This window comes from Corella eumyota, chromosome 5, assembly GCF_963082875.1.
Source record: "Corella eumyota chromosome 5, kaCorEumy4.1, whole genome shotgun sequence".
Lineage (NCBI taxonomy): Eukaryota > Metazoa > Chordata > Ascidiacea > Phlebobranchia > Corellidae > Corella > Corella eumyota.
The window spans coordinates 14,782,502-14,802,163 of record NC_137494.1 but is presented as its reverse complement, the minus strand read 5'-3'; the positions used below and the strand labels follow the sequence as shown (position 1 = coordinate 14,802,163).

Sequence of the window (19,662 nt, the reverse complement as noted above, 5' to 3'; positions counted from 1 at the left end):
AAAAGTGAAAAACTAGAAATAGAAGATTACTTAGCTTGGTTAAATATTGGAATTTACAAGAAATTAAAGTTTATTGCACTTGCACATAAACCAGTTTGGGTGAAGTTGTTAATTTTAATGAAATTCAACACACTGAGAAATATACATCATTAAAATTAAATACATTTATAAATTATATCACAAGATAGGGTCACGTATGTTGTTCGGCTCTAGACAAAAAAACGATCCGTTTACAATAAGAGAGAATCCGTAATCTGTAGGTGATAATTCTCTCGCACCGTAATACAGACGAGAGAATTATGTTTTGTCTAGAACCGGACAACATACGTGATCAGCAAGTTTTAACAAAATTGTTGTAACCATAAATCAGAAGTTATAAACAAGTGTTTAAAACCCAGTAGTTTGCTTTTCGTTCTTCACCATTCCATCACCTTTACCGTTGGCAACAACACTGTTAACATCATTAGAAGTAGGATGTTCATCTTCATCTTTCAAATCTAATACAAGGTTGTCGCTTGTTTTAACAACTTTTGGAGCAACAGTTGGTTTTGGTTTGTCCCATAGCGAGAATAAAAGTTTAGTTAGTTGTGTAAAAGGCCATTCAACTAACAAGCATACAACAAGTGCAACTCCGAATGAGATCATAAGACAACCTAAAATATAATAAATATTGTTTTATTAAAGTTGTATAAAATAGGTTAATTTGAGTTAAATTTTTAAACACAATAAATCAGTAAATAAAGTGCAGAAGGCAGCATAGTGTAGTGGTAAGAACACTTGCTACACTACACATGGTGGTGGGTTCAATCCCCACTGATCTCATGCTGTAGCGCCCTTGAGTAAGGTGCTATAATTGGAACGAACTCTTGCTAAGCTAGCACTTATTCAGCAGCATAATTATCGGGCAATTATAATCTATAATATCCCAAACTGCCACAGGCAACTCGAGACTAGGTCGGAGTAACTGATGTTACTCTATAGTCGCGCATTCACCTTTCCCACATCGAGGATAAAAATATATACCAGTCCAACATATAAACTTTCAGAAAACACTTTTTATCAAACAATTTACCTAAGTACATGAAGATTAGGTTAACCATAAGAAAATGGAAAGGTTGATCTCTAACCCCCAAATACCAGTGCAATACAGCATAATGAACAAGGTAGGCACAAAAAGTTAGATTACTAAGTGGTGCAAATACCTTCCAGCTAAGAAAGGCATTGATTGGGCCTAAAATATAAAAAAACGGTGACTGTATATGTAATTATATACAAACTGTTAATTTAGCAATTATCGTTTGTGTTTAGGCCCTTTTTTTATATTTATTTAGTTATCCTTGATGCATGAAGGAGTAACATTTGTTACTCCGACCCAGTCTCAGGTTGCCATTGGCTGTTTTGGATATTATAAATTATAATTGACCGATAATTAAGCTGCTGATTAAGTGCTGGCTTAACAGGAGTTCGTACCGTTTTTAAGTGCCTTACTTAAAGGCGCTACAACATGAGAGCTGGTGGAAATCAAATTCAGAACCTCATGTATTAAATCCAACTCCTGTGACCATTATATTATGTCGCCGTTTACTCCTTGCAAATTAATCCGCACTCTGGCATGTATCCACACTTACCTCCATATCCGAAGGTACATGCACAAACCACCCAGGCCATGCATACAGCGTAAGTTGGACGGACCATCGTAATATAAAATCCGGCAAGTCGGTTATCCATACTTTCCAAGGTTTCCATGTATCCGTATAATCCGTATATCACCGCAAGACATGCTGCTGTTACTGCCACCCAGCCAGTTAATGCCAAAGCCTAATTTATAAGTAAAAAAATAAATTAAAATATAAAATATAATTAAGAAATAATATAATTACTATATTTATCTATTTGTTAAAAAATGTGATTCCAAAATTTATTTTATTTGCTCATTAATTACAACATTTTAATTATTTAAATCAAAAATTATATTGGCTTTATATTTTTCCTTGATGTACAAAGGTTTAATTTACAGACTAAACATAACATCTGTTACCCCGACCCAGTCTCGAGTTGTCTTTGCCAGTTTAGGATATTATAGATAATAATTTCTCAATAATTAAACTGCCGATTAATCATTGGTTCTGCAGAAGTTTATACCGTTTATAGCGACTTACTCAAGGGTGCTACAACATAGGTTTATCAAACAAAGATCAAAAACACGATACAATCCAACTTACCCAGTGCAATTTTAGTTTTCCTTTGGTAGTGAACAGAAGATAACCAGTTAGCATCCCGATACCGTATGTAACAAACCTACACCACGGAGTGTAGTAAGTATCCCAAGCTAAAACATCACCAACTGTTGTCTCGGTAGAATTCTCTTCAGAAGCGTAGAACAATCTAGCCCAACTAAATATACATTGAGTATATGAGTTTGTGTGCTAATAAGAATTTAAATTACAGTCAAAAGGTAAATAAGACGGTTTAAATAATTTATACATTTTCTTGGATCACTTGTACTTAACGGATCTTGGAAGATCTTAAGACCGTAAAGTCCGAGAAATAAATAACGAGGACCGCTAAATACAAAAGAGAATTAGCTAGAACTGTAGAGTACAAAAGAGAGAGAATTAGCTAGGCCAGTAGGTAAGGGATAAAATAAGGTAGGGCAGTAAAGTACAAGGGGAGAACCAGGCAGTCCCATAAAGAACGAAAAAGAATTACTGAGAACCGCAGAAAGTTTTTCTGAGAACCATAAACTGCAAGTGATCTATTTTCTTTTTAACATATAAAAAACGTAAAATTCTTACTAAGATTGCCGTTGTAAAAGATATAGAGTGGTGGGCTGGTGCTTACCCAAACCGCTCATTACTCCGATACAAGTGATGCTACCAGCTATAAAAAAGCTTAGGACAGCAACACCAACCTTCCAATTTCTGCAACAACACGACGACAATTTAAAACAAAAATCGACTTTATGCGGTACAAAAAGGTTATCGGTGAAATTTTAATCTATTTGGTACTACGTTGAAATGTCTTCAAAAATGTTTAAAGATAATAAAGCTTTAGGTTTTTACATTTTAAATATATAGGACATGTTAACTTGTACGATAATACCGATATTTAAGAGTTGAGTTAAATATTTTAAAGTATGGACCAAATCAGTCACATTTTAAAGAATTTGTTAAATAAAAACCCACATATGTTAATATAATCTACCTTTTAAAGTAATGTTAAATAGTATTAACTTATCATAAATAAGTGTTATAAAATTACTTATATAGCAGCCAGATAAAGAATGGAGTTGTCAGATAAAGTTGCATGTCCGCAGCCAAGTACCAGCACCAGCCAACACACTGCAAAAGAAACGGAAGTGTTTGCATAAAACAAAAGGAATTAGAACTTTAGAAAGTATTTCATTTCTATAGCCAAGGTCTTTAATTACAACTGCAGCTGCTATATGTTAGGTTCAAATATTAACCATATTTTTTTTTAAATGTCCTAAATTTTATTTATATCTTTAACTTTAACTGGCAGCGATGTATGGTAATCAAAACACCCGGCTTCACCACATGAGGTCATGGGTTCAATCCCTACTGCTCTTATGTTGTAGTGCCCTTCAGTAAGGCCCTATAAACGCCAACTTCTGCTAAGCCAAAACATAATCGGCAGTTTAACTATCGTGCAATTATAATCTATAATATTTCAAGTTACTAAAACCGAGAAAAGTTTTTTTACCCCATTTCCAATTGGATAAATGTTGCTGATATAAGTAAGAGCTGCCCACCAAGTCTCCCGACAACTTCCCTCTGTCATTTCTGTAGTGTTCTCCCAATAAGGTCCAGAACCCATGTACTTAAAAAACCCAACGATTGCCAGAATAACGTAAGCATAAGCTGGTGTTAATCTAAAATAAAAATAAATATACATTAAGACTAATGTGCAAATTTTGAAGTAATTGTATTCCTTTTGATCATATGATCTACTTAAATTAGACAACTACAGCAAATTTACAGCAAAATCTACTTAAATTACACAACTACAGCAGAAAGAAAAAAATTTTGACAACTACAGCAAATTTACAGCAAAATCTACTTAAATTACACAACTACAGCAGAAAGAAAAAAATTTTGACAACTACAGCAAATTTACAGCAAAATCTACTTAAATTAGACATCTACAGCAGAAGAAAAAAATTAGACAACTACAGCAAATTTACAGCAAAATCTACTTAAATTAGACAACTACAGCAAAAAAAAATTTGATAACTACAGCAAATTTACTTAAATTAGACAACTATAGCAAAAAAAATTAGACAACTACAGCAAATTTACAGCAAAATCTACTTAAATTACACAACTACAGCAAAAAAAATTAGACAACTACAGCAAATTTACAGCAAAATCTACTTAAAATAGACAACTACAGCAAAAAAAAGACAACTACAGCAAATTTTAAACTAAAAATTAATTTAATATTTTACAATTGCATCAAGCAATTTCTTTATGCGTTCGGTAAACCGTGTCTAGTAAGTAAATAAAGATTTACCGCTATCTATACCTCATATAACGATGCAAATACAGCTTTGGAACGTTTATGTATCCTTTGTTTCTTGTTATTTGTTTCATACCAAGATATGTCACAAGTAATCCACCAAGAAAGAAGAAGGTATCAACAGCAATCGCTCCAGTGATGGTGGGAATAAAAAATCCCAAGTTTTCGTTAATATATCGGTTAAAATAAACGCCGTTATCTAAAGAAATAAATAAGTGTTAGTGAAAAACAAACGCATATTTCACAGTTTACTTTTATTTTTTTAAATCAAACGTTTTTAATAAAGTTATACTTTTAAATCTAAATAAAATTAAAAAAAGTGCTTTTTAAAATGTTAAAACAATTTTTTCAAACTTTACTTTTTTTATTAAACGTTTTCAGGAGAGTTATTATTTTTAAATCTAAATAAAATGAAAAGAAATGCATTTTAAATTGCTTGATATTACATATGTATATACTTACTTAAAGCAGACAGACTTGTCCAATAACAATGATATAAAATAATCCAAGTTGTGCTAAGAAAGCGCATTCCATCCAGGACTTGCAAACTTCCCTTTTTTCTTTCGATTTTGAGGACGTTAATGTTAGTTCGAACAGAGAAACACATCAACATTTTCACTGGAACAAAAATATTAAGTTTTGTCGTTTCTTTTATAAGAATCCTTTAATTAGTACCGGCAGCGTGGTGTAGTGGTAAGAACATTTGCTACACCACAAATGAGGTTGTGAGTTCAATCCCCACTGCTCTCATGCTGTAGCGCCCTTGAGTAAGGTCCTATAAACGGTATCAACTCCTGCTGAGCCAGCACTTAATCAGCAGCATAATTATGAGCAATTATAATCTATAATATCCCAAACTGCCACAGGTAACTCGAGACTGGGTCGGAGTAACTGATGTTACTCTATGTTTAAGTCGCGCATTTGATATCCCACATCAAATATACACAAAAAAAAATTCCCCGTCTAATTTATAAGATTTACATTTATTCTTGACATTACGGTCTACATTTACAGATAAGTTATAAGAAATGATCAATATTCCAACCTAGTCTGAAGTTATCTTTAGAATTTAGATTTAAAGTAAGCAATTGCTTGCTTTACAGTCGGTTAATTGTTTTTTTAATTTGGCAGAAGCAAATGTTGGTTTTATACCATTTTTTAAGACATTAGGACAGTGGGAACCAAACTTGGGACCTAAGATTGACGCAACAAATACTTGTACCCCAACTTAGTATTCTCGACAATGAATTTACAGCATAATGAATATATTAATTAAGGTAACATTTTACCTGGGAATTTAGGATTCTTTTGTTGTATTAGCTTATTACGAACTAATACATCCCTAACAGTTGCTGGAACAATCAAAAGTAATAGAGCCAATGTTATACCGCTAAAAACAAATTAAAGCAAAAACTTAGTCTAATGTTAAGACTAGTATACTACAATATGTTATTAAAACATAGTACTTACTACAAATATAGTCAATTAAAATGGGTTGGAAATAGACAAAGTTTATACTGTTCTACCACTCAATAAATTTTAAACATCTTACATTGCAATACTAGCTGTCGTGTCCAACCCACTAAAAGAAGGATTTTTGCATTCAACATATATAAGAGGGGGCAGAGATGAAGAATAGTTTCTAAAGTAAGCAGCTGATATAATGTGTATAGCAGTGTTTGAACATTCAGATGGAAAGCATGTTCCCCAAGTGATCTCAGATGGAATTGCGGGAGGCCAAAACTAAATAAAACAAACAACAAAAAAAAAACTTTTAGGCATATTTTGTCCATTATGACATTTTTTTAAAGTTAAAGCAAATCATTCTAACATCCATTGGCGGTTGTTATCCAATGTTTGTATGGTAAATAAAAATTATCACTTTGTTTAAATAGGTCATAAAGGTTATATTTAACGGGCTTGGTTGCAATATCAAAAAACATTTCACAATAATGATCCACATAAAAAGGTCACAAATGTTAATTTTTAAGCCACGTTATTAAACTTTATTTAAAATTTATTTGGGTTAAAAGTTTAGCTTTGTCGTTATAGGTAAGTAAGGCATTTACAACCATTTTAGTCTTGCTACCACCAACCAGCACATAAGCATAAAATTACAACATATCAAACAGGCCAATCAAATTTGAAACCAAAGAATTTAAATATTGTTATGCATATAAGGGAAACTTCACGGTATAAACATAAACTAACATTTGTTTTACCAACCCAGTTTAAAGTTAACTTTTTTTCTATTTTTAAAAGTTGCCCAATAATTAATTAATTAATTGTTTTTTAACACAGCAGGAGCTTGTACCGCTTAAAGTGCTCCAAGGTCGCTTCAATGTACAAAGAGTGAGTCTCAAACCTAGGACCGTAAGTGGTAGAGTTTTATGTTTTAACTACAAGACGCAAATGAAGTTACCAAGTGACTAAAAAATATTTCTTTCAACATCACAAAAAAAAAATTTAATGTTAAAAATTTACCAGATATCTGTACATCAAGTGAGAGTTGCACCATTTTCCATTAATTTCGTCACTGCTGACGTCAACACACTCGTAGAAGTTGCCATGCCATCTTACGTTTCCTTCCAACATTCCACTTTCAGGTACACCCCATGCATCCAACACTAAGGAAAATAGAAATTAAATTCAAAACTGACTAGAATATAATAGTTTAAGCTCTGGGAACGCAAATTTAAAATTTAAGTGGAAACATATACGAATAATTACTTGTAATTTAAACAGTTACAAAATAATTGATGTTGTAAAGTAAAAAATGCATTAAGATGACATGAGACATTTATGTGCAATCTAAAAACACTTGACTTAATAATAAATGACATGGCATTAATAGTTGAAAAATGACCAATTTTTTATGTTTTTATGAATAATTTTAATGTAAAAGTAAGTACTCACGACGAAGCGCATAAAATTCGCCACGGTTAGCATCGAAAAGAACCTTTTTAAAATCTCGGATACAAAGTCTTAAGTCGGTTCCAATTTCAGTGGCATCGTCAAAGTGATCAGTTTCAATTTGGTTCAAAGTTCTAAAACAAAATACGTTTTTTGTGTATTTAAATATCTTACGTTGTATGAAATATAAGTTTATGAGCTATTAAAATCTTTTTTTAATCCAGACCAGCTTTACGATGTTTTAGTCGTCCGTTTTTTTATATTTATTATATCTAAATAGGAGAAGGTCGATTTTACAGCTAAAATAATATTTGCTGACTTGCCTATTGTAACCCTATTGGTATTTGATATAGTTAACTATGTTGTCCGCTACTTAAAATGCGTTAAATTAACAAAGCGCCTAAATTTTAAACGCTTATTTATTTATTGCACTCTCTACATTTTCCACAATAAACAACCTCGTGATTATGTTTGTTTACAAACATAATAGTTTTAATCTAAAAAACAATCACGTAAAGATATTCGCAACTATGTCGAATTACAATAAAACACAAAAGTTAAAAATCTGACGCTGTAGAAAACTAAATACAAATTACTTGCAATTTAAGAGAATTACTTTTTTAATCATTGTCATGTTAAATGAACCAAAATGTAGATAAAGAATTACAAATTTGTTCTAGACTTTTACAAAAAATATCAAATTTTAATATATGATTACATACGGCTTAAGGCAACCCTATCTCTTAACAGTTAAGTAATTTATATTATCTACTGAACAACTTAAATTTAACTTACTTGTTCATTACTTGAATGAAACCAAGAGCATTAGTTGAGCGAATTTCGTTGATTAAACCAGAAATTCCGTTTGCAATTTCTGGTTTGGTTGCTTTGAGATAATTGAAGCCTTCATCATTGTTACTTTGTACAATAATAATCAAGACTGAACTTATCAAAATACTTAGAAAAATATTTTTAACAAACATCATGTTTGGTACAATACAAAAACTATAACAAATATAACAATTAGTGTCTTAATCTTAATAATATAAAACCTTAATTTTTGAACTCTTTTAATTTTTGAACAATTTTTACGCTCAAATATTCAATCTTGCCAGCTTACGATTTACAAAAACTATTCTACATTGTGCAATACCTTGGTAAAGCTAATATCTATTTTATTGAAAATCTGCATCATAAAAGTTTACCCGTTGTTTCATATCGTATTTTGTTTACCCAACAATCAGGTGATTATGTGTCATAAGATCGACAATTGTGGTCCAATATAAATATTGACATACAACAAATTAGCAAATGTTCAAGCATTTTATGTCATTGCCATGTGGTTTTTGACGTGTACGATACCTAAACTGGGCAATTCAGTTCAAATAACGGAAGTAATACAAACTAAAGTTATTGAATTTCTACTTAATTATATTTTAATTATATTGCTATGAGAATCACCAATTGCTTTATAAATTAATTTAAAGTAACATCAATTTAACCTAAGTTTTTATATTTAAAGCAATGCAATGCAACGAGACATGCTATTAAGCGTGCTTTAAGTTAGTTCTCTCTCTTAAATTATTGTTTTTAGGCATTTTTTAAAATACTTCCCTGCTTGATTACAAATATTTGTTTAAAATTATTTATTTTTTAATTCGACTTAATATTTCTAAACTAATAACAAATTTTAGGGCTTTTTCTTGTTTATAAAATCATTAGAAATCAAATTAAAGATAATTTTATTTAATATATTTAATTAAAAACACACCAATACATATGGAATCAAAATAACTATAACTTGAATAAATAAGAAGTACATTAAATACAGATGCAATATGGATATAATTTTTTTGTTTTAGTTGAAAATTTAATTAACACAAGTTCAAGAAATTTATTTAACAATCCATCTTGTTGCATTTTCTTTGTTAACCATAACTACCCGGTTTGATCCCGCGTCAATGCCCAAAAAGCCAGTGTCTCCAACACTTTGAATTATCTGTGAACCATTTTCACTTAACAGCAAGTTAAAATCAAGATCTGATCCGTTCTTTCCATCATATTGAAGCAGTTGAACTGTGCCACTTTTCACACCAAGATAAAGCGAGGGCGTTACGAATGGTTTTACCACAAAGCGACGATTATCAAAGCTGGAGGACTCCATTACCCAGTAAGTGGAAGACTGGCGAACAGTCAAAGCTGAACCTTCAGTAGGAGGCTGGTCGGTCGGTGCACAATTCTGAGCGTTCGCCGCATTTGTGATCTCAACAGTCGACATTTCGTTTTTAAAGTTAATATTGTTTCAAAAACTAATTTTTTAAGCTGGATTCAAGATTTAATATATGTATAAATAATGTTTATCGTATATGCTAGGTTTACAGTTAACTGTATACATAATTCTGAGCAGTTTTTAAATTTAAGTTTAAAATTGTACTAAAACCTTTTTATTATTTTTTGAACTGTAATCTAGACAGAATACAAAACGCCTACACCTATAGAACCTTAAACCGACACAACCTTAAACAGTTAGTAACAAAATGATACGAAGTAGGATGAAGCAGAAGGTAGGATATGACGACAAAGCAAGCATTTGAGTTTATTTTAACTATAGTAATACCTTACTTTATAACTTACTTTAAACATATATTGTACATACTGATTCTTTACTAAAAGTACTTCTATCTTGTTGGGGGTAACTTGGTATTTCAGTTTTAAAGTTAAAAAGTAATTTTATAAAACAAAGGTACTACATCTAAAAAAAAATCTAATTTTTTTTGTTTTAACACAAAACTGGAGCTTTGATCAAAGTTTGACAAATTGACTCCCATCTTTTCATGATTTAGGTTTGTTTGAGCGTATTTCACCAAAGTCAAAACATCTAAGTAAAGACATTTTTAGACTTTTAACATATATTAAAATCATTTTGACATTACGTATCGTTGTTTAAAAAGTCCTATAAATGTGGATGTTTTCTTGCATATACTACTCTATGTTTACATAGTACTGAATACTGATTTTTAAACATTTCATCACTAGTTAAAAAGGGTATCAACAACAACGGATGTCAACGGAAGTTAAGGTCCTGTAGATTTTGTGAATATCCTAGCAAGTGGATATCCCCAAACGAGGATATCCAAGAAAATGGATATGTGTGGTAATGGAAATCCTTTTTACCGTTTCCTTGTGTTGTACCTTATTCAACTCACCTTTTTGCTATATATTGAGCAGCAAATAATGATAGATTATGCAGTTTTTAAAGAGCATCACAAAGAATAGAACAATAAAAGGTTCTAACCAAAGAATCTCAAGTATTACTACAAGATAATAAATGTTATAACGAAGATATCGATAATAAAACGTATACAAGCTAAGTTTATATGCCAAAAAAAACTTCACAATTTAGTTTGTTTATTTGTTTGCCATGATATTGAATTTTTAATTAATAAAATACTTAGGCTGTATTGTTTAATTCGCACTGTCAGTACGTTATATCATATTTAAATAATTTGTAGACCTGAGGTTCTGAGTTTAATCCCCACTTTTGGTAAGTTTTAGTATTCTAGGTTGAACAAAGACCCGGGGTTTTAAGCCTAATTCCTGCTGCTGGTAGGTTGTAACATCTACCGATAAGGTAAACTGTTTTGTAATGTTTAAATTAAATTTTATACAACATTTATTTTGCAGAAAATCTTTATCAATTTCTAAAACTTTAAGTTTGTTTTTAAACACCCAATCAGCATCATGACCAGCGTCGTTCAAATCCTTAACAAAACCGTCAACAAGAATTGTGTACCTGTCACCGAGACTAAGGGCTCTAAGTTGAAAGCCAGTCTTGAGTTATTCAACTGGACCAGAGAGTCCATGCCGAACAGCAAATTTCGCTTCTCCTTTAATGCTGGTGGTGTTTCTTACTATATAGGTGTAACTGCATCTCAAAATGTAGAAATGATGGTCATGGATGGCAAAAGCAGCGAACTAGTGTTGTTCAACTGGTTTCCAGGCACTGGTTACCTACAAAACCAGGCTACAACATCTTTCTTGGCAGCTGACACATCGGGAAATATAGTTGCAGGCAGTCAAGCCAACGCCCAAAGTTGGGTCGTTCAATAATTATTAAACAGCAGTTTTGCTTTAGCAAAAACCAACATATTTAATCAAGAATAACTATTTAACATAATGTCGTTATTTTTGCTACCATGAAATAGTTTTGTTTACATTAAAATGGGTATTGTTATCACGTGATTAAGTGTTTCCAAAATTTAAAAAGTAATTTATATTTTTTGTTTTAGTAATATGGTTAAAGATCTTTGCTTTTAAGTTAATTTTACCCGTTTTTTGTCAATATTACGTCTTTGGCCTCTTTTTAATTTTTGGTTTAATTTGATTTTAAATTGGTGAACAAGATTTAATGGTAAAAAAATAATCTTTCAAAAATTTGTTGTTTAAAAATTTTCTCAAAAGTTCTTTCATATATTTTAAAATTTCTAAACGTCATATCCTTTCTGACTGTATCGTACTACTTTACTGATAATAAACGGTTTAATCATATTAGTTTGTGTTAAATTAGTTACTAAGCAATAGTTTCTGCAATGTGGTTTAAATATTCAAAATAAAATTCTAATTAATGCGAAAAGACATAAGTAAAAAAAAAAATTGAAATTAATAAAGTAATATATCATGGGGTTGAAAAAAGTAATTAAAAAAATTAATTATGGGTTTTTAAAAAATTTAATGTGAAACCTTGTTAGCTTTGGCTTTGAGAAGCTTTTTAAAATTCCTTAAATTTAAGGAAATAGTTTAATTAAAATTTTTTTATTAATTATCTTTTTAATTAAAAATTTTAAAAATATTGGAAAGTGTCAATTGTTGTAATTAAAAATTTCATGACTTTAATTTTCACAAATCTTTTTGCAAACACAAATCACCTCAAAAAATAGTTTTAATTGCAATTTAAACATCAAGCTACTTGGTTAAAGTAAAACCAAGATTTGATCTTAACCGTTTTATTGTTAAACCAATTTTGCAGTCTCAACTTTAAACAGGAGGTAAAAATGGCACCGTTTAAATGGTCACATCAAATGGGTAACAAAGAATCAACATATTGAGTTCTATGTAATAGAGATAGAAGAAGGTGTACAGCTACATTAAAAGTTCTATGTAATAAAGATAGAAGAAGGTAAACAGCTACATTAAAAGTTCTATGTAATAGAGATACAAGAAGGTTAACAGCTGCATTTAACAAAGAAAATGTGACCCAATGTTTCATTAGATAAGCTGACGCATTTTCTAATTTGTAAACAAGTTATTTTAATTTTATGCATTTATTTGTTCTCGTTGTAGAAAGGCTGACTTTACGGCCTAAACATGGAGTAATATCAGTTACCCTGATCCAGTTAGAGCTCTAAAGGGTTATGTTTACTTTTAAACTATCTTTAATAAATACAAATTTTTAAAAGCACAAAATTGTAAAACTAAATTTTCCGTCTTAAAGCTTGCGTTACATTAAACGGATATTAACGTCAAAGGATGTAAAGATCCGGTAAATTTCGTATCCGGGAAAACAAATATTGTGGATATCCAAGCAAGTGGATTTCCACAAGATGGATATCCTTGTTTATAATTCTAAAGGTTAAAGATAAGGTAATAAATAATATCTCTAATTGATAAAAGTTGAACTAAGACTTGGTTGGTTTAACAAATGTTGTATATTTAGACTGAAAATTTGTTCTCCTTATACATCTTTTTAGTTAGAATACGACCTTAAATCCAATGGTTTATTCTGTTAAGTGTGAAGTATTAAACTGTTATCAAAAAGATAAAATTATATAAAAAAGTACCTAATATTAAAAAAAGGTTTTGAATAAAATTGTTTTTTATCATCTACTAATTATATAAATAATTTTTGAAATTCAAAATATGAGAAATTCAAAATATGATCACTTAAGAAATCTCCAAGCCTTTAACAGTGCAAATTGGTTGTAATATCGAAACTCAAATAGGACCAGTGTTTTACTGGACCAAAGAGACAACCAATTTCGTCTTGAAATACATTCTTGTGGTGCAATCTATTATATGGATGTTACTGCATCAGAGATAGTCCAACTGATGCCAACAAGTACCGTTAATGAAGCACCAATGTTGTTACAATAGGCCAATGGTAGTTTGCTACAAAATAGTGCAAATCAAAAGTTTTTTCTCTTGCTGTTAATGGTGATGATGATGTAATTGTAACTAAGCCATCTAATGCTTAGCCTTGGCTTATTTCTAACTAACTTTTTTTGTATATATCTTTTATCCTCGATGTGGGAAAGTCGAATGCGCGACTTAAACATAGAGTAACATCAGTTACTTTCACCCAGTCTTGTGTTGCCTGTGGCAGTTTGGAATATTATAGAATATAATTGCCCAATAATTATACTGCTGATTAAATGTTGGCTCAGCAGGAGTTCATGCCGTTAAAGCGCCTTACTCAAGGGCGCTACAGCTTGAGATCAGTGGGGATTAAACCCACGACCTCATGTGTGGTGTAGCAAGTGTTCTTACCACTACACCACGCTTCCGGTTCAAAAGCTTCATTTTTCTCTAAGAGTAAAATTTATTTATCTCAGAGTTTAAATTATTTTTTTTTGTTAGTATTTTGTGATTTGAAACAATATTGTTAAATTATCCATCAGTAAAAATTGCAAAAATTTAACATCAGTTATTTAGTCTTGTGAAAGACTGTTTTAATTTTTTATTACATAAAATATTCTATATTTTTGTAACTTTCTACAATTTATTTTATTTCCCTTAATTAAGCAAATAAAGTGTTTATGATATAAAATAAACTATTTTTTCTTGATGTAAATAAAATATATTAAACATTGAGGATAAATAAATGTATCGATTTCATTTTGACTAGCATACTTCTACGCTATACAGTTAAAAGAGAATAGGCTTACAGTTTACACACTAAATTATTCAGTTCTAAAAAGAACGCAAAACCCAAGTCAGTCTACTTTGAAAAATGTAGGCGTATATAATGTAAAAAGAATTATTTATATGTCAAAATGTGAGTTAGTATATCTTAAAAACAAGCGGACAATTAAGTTAGTTTACTATATAAAAGGCTGGCGTACTATACCCGACTTAAATACGTTAATCATTTCCTGTGCAATTTAAATATCGGGTGGCAGATACGAAACAAAATCGTTTGTGAATTCAATGCGTGGAATTAAAGAAGGGCTTATAATATAAGAAAAGATTTAAATTTTAGTTCTATATAGAACCATACGGCCGTTAACATAATATAAATACTACATTGATAATATAACCATATGGAATTTATAAGTTAGGCTGCTGTTAGTTACTTTTAAGATTTTGTTGTCATGTGTTCAAGCGTGTAAAACATTCAAAGTCGTCCAAGCGATTCGAAATATTTTAACATATACAATCTAATTGTATAGCCGTAGGGCTGTGCAATACTAACATACTAGATCGACTAAATTTAAAGGGTAAAATCAAAATAAAAACATATTTAGTGTAAAGTTTTTTTGGTAAACATCAGATAACTGTTGTTGGTTTTTAGATTTAAAATGGAGTTATTGTCGAAATATCGAAATCAGATTTTTTTATGTTGTTTTTTAATGTTCTCCATATGTGGATATACGATGTATAAGATGGAAATTTATACAGATTCGCGCATTTTTACATATGCAAAAGACCCATCACTTTGGTATAAGGAAATACCACCAACAACAACAACAACTACTGCCACAACTACAACAACCAAGCCCGTCACAACTCCATCAAAAACAACAACAACTTCCACAACTTTAACGTTAAAATTAAGTAGCTTAGCTCAAACTACAATAAGTACTTCAACAGTCAGCACAGCACAGGATATAACCACGCAGCAAAAAAACAATGAAACTGTTTCGAAATACTTTCATTTAAAACCCAATGAAATTATACAGCTTAACCAAGCCTTGGAAAACGCGACTGAAAGGGTTTGAGCTTTTATTATTCTAAAGTTAACCAAGCATAATATAATATATTTAAATCACTTATATTTAAATTACTTCTAGGAACTAAATTAAATGGTTTTACTTAGTATTTGTATAGCCCCTATAAATTTTTACAAGAGAAAAACGAGAAGTTATTTTTTGCCATTAATTTTGGCTTAGCACAATTGAGAAACAAACTTATTAAACTATATTGAGACAATTTTAATTTAAACAAATATTTTTTTTAAATAAATAACTTCAAAGTATAGCAAATATTTATCTATTTTCACCGTCAAGTTCAAAAATGATAATATTTCCACTTGACGCCTACGTTAAGAAAGTTTATTATCAATTTTGTCCACTTGGGTTAATATTTAATTTTGTTTTATTTAGATGCTTGTCGTTATTTGGGAGGCGATGTTCGGCGTAAGGGATGTGATATCCATTAATGAAAGTGAATGCGGTGCTTGTGATTTTACGTACGATAAGTCAAAGGTAATTTGATCGGTACTGATAAGTGTTTTACTCATAATTAAAGCGCCACTAAATACATTCTTAACTAATTTACCGGTAAAGTTTCCACTTGGAAAAACTACTTTTATAAGGGAAACTGTATTAGTCTGCCGTTTTTAAACTAAGTATATCAACTTTACTTTCATAAGGTTTATATTGGGGACAAGTACCACAAACTCTTTTCTATTAAAACAGTTTTTCTTTTGTTAATAGTTTTAGTGAATAGATGACATAAATTTAACATTTGTTTTGTATTTTTTAGTCTACCGACCCTACCGCCAAAGCAATTGTATTTCATTTCAATGAACTCCGCTTAAACAACATGCCACCTAATAGGTAAGGTTACTAATATAAGTATAAATTTATTACATCATTTTAATACATAATTTGCAATAGAATGGTATTGAGAATAGCTATAAATCATATTTAATGGGAAAATATGGAGGTATTACACTATGCAGGACTATCTAATTTATCGTTTTTGCTTTAGTATAATTAACATGTAGCCGTTAAAACGTAGTTGTATCGCATATAACTGTAAAATATAATTGGTAATATATTTAACTGGTCTATATAGATTGAGTGGTTTATATACCCCAAGGAAGTTAAACTTCTGAGAATTGCTTGTAATAATATGTTATTGAAACGCACTGATGCACAAGACTAAGTTAGAGTTTTAGAAATTCATAAACCATAAAACTTGAACCGTTAATACAATAAACACAGACTTGAAATATAGAATGCTAGCTGATTTTATGTAATAATGGCTATATATATTAATGCGTTTGGCACTATTGTTAGTTCCTATTAAATGATAGAAGAAATATATATATATATATAAGGTGACCATGCCATAAAATACTTAAAATCTTTATGTAAACATTAATACTTTTGGCATGTTTTAAATCATTTAATTGATTTTGTTATTTTTTCCCGTCGTATTGTTGTAATATTAATTCTATATCATATTAATTATTTACTTTTATCAATGCGCGCAAAACCAAAAAAAAAATAATAAAAAAAATAAGTGCAATATTAAGAAAAAACAATTCTGTAATTTAAATTATTAATGAAATGTCTTAATAAAAAATACTATACTATGCTATAAACACTACATATTCTATTATACAACCTAGGAAAAAGATGTTAAATCTTGATTTTAGAATATAGAAATATCACAAATCTAGTTGAAAACTAATTTTCAACATTTTACACAAACTGATCATTTAAAAAAAAATTAAAAAAAATACCCTTTATTTTAAATATTAAAAAACTACAAAACTATTTAAGGACTAATTTTCATCCCTTTACAAAAGCTGGCCAAGTTAAAAATAAAATTTGGCGAAAAATTTTCGAAAAAAAATTTTTAATAATTTTTTGTTGTCATTCAGGCGACCTGATCAGTTTTATGTTTGGTGGACAAGGGAAGGAACTCGAGCTCTTCGGGTGCTTAGAGGAATGAGTTTACGTGAATACGACGGCTTGTTCAACCTTACTATGACCTACAGGTAATATATGACGTTTTTGTTTATGTTTTTCGTAAACAAAGGTGGACTGTTTGGTTACAAATGTCGTATTGTATTTTAAACGTTGTACTGCAACAGTTTATTTATTTTCAAGTTGTTTGGCTTGTGTCAAAAATCACCCTAAAAGTTGTAGATTAATTACTGATATAAGCCATTCACCTACAAACCGCTCTTTTCTATTAACCATTTTCCCGAACCTACAGGGTGTTGTAGTGGTAACACTTACTACATCACATGAGGTCGTGGGTTTAATTCCCACTGCTCTCAAGATGTAGCGCCCTTGAGTAAGGCGCTATAAACAGTTTAAACTTATGCTTAATCAGCAGCTTAATTGCAGGGCAATTATAATTTATATAATAACTGCCACAGGCAACTCAAGACTGAGTTGGGTTAACTAACGTTAATCTATGATAAGGTCTTTAGGTCGACCTTTACACATCGAGGATAAATATATATAAAAAAACTCAAAAAATGCTCTTCAAAATTAGTACATTTTTTATACACATGTAACTTTTGTAGTAAAGCCTAATAAGTGATCATGAAAATTACATTTAGAAAAAAACAAAAACCGTTTCCACAAACGACACTACAACATTGAGAATCAAACCTAATATATCTTGTTTAAAAACTCACAACCTTAAGTTTATTGTAAAATGAAAATATTTTATAAATTTTGATTTGTATTTAGACAAGACTCTAGCGTGTACGATCCTTACGACACAGTGCCAAATATTTACAAAAATATTCAAGCCAAGGGCTCTGGAAATATGAAAAAGGACCTAGACGAACTTATTAAAGGCAAAAATCAAACGGCCTTATGGATTGTATCGAACTGTGGCTCCACAAGAGGCGCAAAAGAGCGATTAAAATTAGTCACCCAACTAATATGGGCGGGGCTGAATATTGATTGCAGAGGGGGTTGTTTTCCAAGAAACAAACCAGCGCCGCGTAGCGAGCAAAATGAGATTGTTTCAAAATTTAAGTTTTATATCGCATATGAGAACAACTATCACTGCAAAGACTACATCACTGAAAAATTTTTGCTTAGTGGATTAACTTTTGGTGCTGTCCCCATCGTATGGGGGGGTAGAAGAGCTGATTATGAATTAATAGCCCCTCCTAATTCGTTCATTTTTGCGGAAGATTTTAAATCACCGAATGACTTAGTTAATTATTTAAAATATCTCGATAAAAACGAGACCGCTTATAGAGAATATTTTGAGTGGAGGTTAATGAAAATTGAACACTTGCCGAACTATTTAAGAGCCATGAGGTGGTGCGCATTATGTAAAACAATTCATGGTATTAATAACGACCAAGTTTTTAACCCAGATTATGACCCAGCAAAATCTGATGTTCCTTTATACGGATATGCCAAATCGCGGACGGTACCTTCAATCGCGGATTGGTTTTATGGATTAGAAGCCCCGGAATGTGCCAATTAATCAAAATCCCCCTTTTTTACTGTATTTTTTATATTTTAAACGCAGTATATGCAATATCTTTTATTTGCTTTATCAAAAATGTAATAGAGTAGAAGATTAAGTTTTATTCTGTTGTATTGTCGTTTAAACAACATAGTTACGAGCTTCAAATAATCAATATTGACTTAACCGACCAAAGATATATCCAAGTGTACGAATTAATCTTATGACAATTTAATAGCCCACGCTTTTCCAGATTTAGAATTGTCATGATTCGAAATCTGTTTGTCAAAGTTACCATAGCAACGCGCACCTATGTAGGTATAAGTTTCGGTTCAGCGATTTAGCTTTTGTTTGATCACAATCGGATAGTATCCATTGTTGGGACGAGGTATTTGTGAACGAATAATAATATATAGCGCGGTAGTCAGCCTTAGGGATAGATAGTATGGGTTTAATTCGTAGTCGAGTTACGTTACTTATTTACAGTTGTAAACATAAAATTAGGGGAAAGTTAAGTGGTATTTAACTTTAAACACATTTGCCAAAGTGTCTACTACTTATATATAAACAAATATAGGCGTTATAGATATGTAAATATTCAAGATTTATTCAGATATTACTGTATTTTATATAGAAAGAGGGGTATAATGATCAATACTTCAACATTTAGTTATACAAAATCAAGTTACTTTTTTAATATTATTTAAAAGGAATGTTATAACGAATGAAAGCAGGTTTATTGTCAATTATATTTGCTTA

The 19,662-nt window shown here is 30.6% G+C and overlaps 2 protein-coding genes across 2 annotated transcripts; one reads left to right on the top strand and one right to left on the bottom strand.

Annotated features, from left to right (window-relative positions):
* Window positions 1-44: 44 nt before the first annotated feature.
* Window positions 45-8,438, bottom strand: LOC145753579 (O-acyltransferase like protein-like). Its single transcript, XM_082569983.1, has 14 exons — window positions 8,248-8,438; window positions 7,456-7,586; window positions 7,024-7,166; window positions 6,092-6,282; window positions 5,829-5,929; window positions 5,002-5,157; window positions 4,546-4,738; window positions 3,724-3,892; window positions 3,262-3,341; window positions 2,796-2,921; window positions 2,223-2,394; window positions 1,629-1,818; window positions 1,073-1,231; window positions 45-653 (listed from the first exon to the last, which is right to left on the bottom strand). Exons 1-14 carry the CDS (start codon window positions 8,436-8,438, stop codon window positions 388-390), a joined length of 2,268 nt encoding a protein of 755 aa, XP_082426109.1. The 3' UTR covers window positions 45-387.
* A 6,585-nt stretch (window positions 8,439-15,023) lies between these two features.
* On the top strand, window positions 15,024-19,021 carry LOC145753632 (4-galactosyl-N-acetylglucosaminide 3-alpha-L-fucosyltransferase FUT5-like). Its single transcript, XM_082570043.1, has 5 exons — window positions 15,024-15,440; window positions 15,831-15,932; window positions 16,213-16,286; window positions 17,342-17,458; window positions 18,165-19,021. Exons 1-5 carry the CDS (start codon window positions 15,027-15,029, stop codon window positions 18,919-18,921), a joined length of 1,464 nt encoding a protein of 487 aa, XP_082426169.1. The 5' UTR covers window positions 15,024-15,026; the 3' UTR covers window positions 18,922-19,021.
* The last annotated feature ends 641 nt before the right edge of the window (window positions 19,022-19,662 follow it).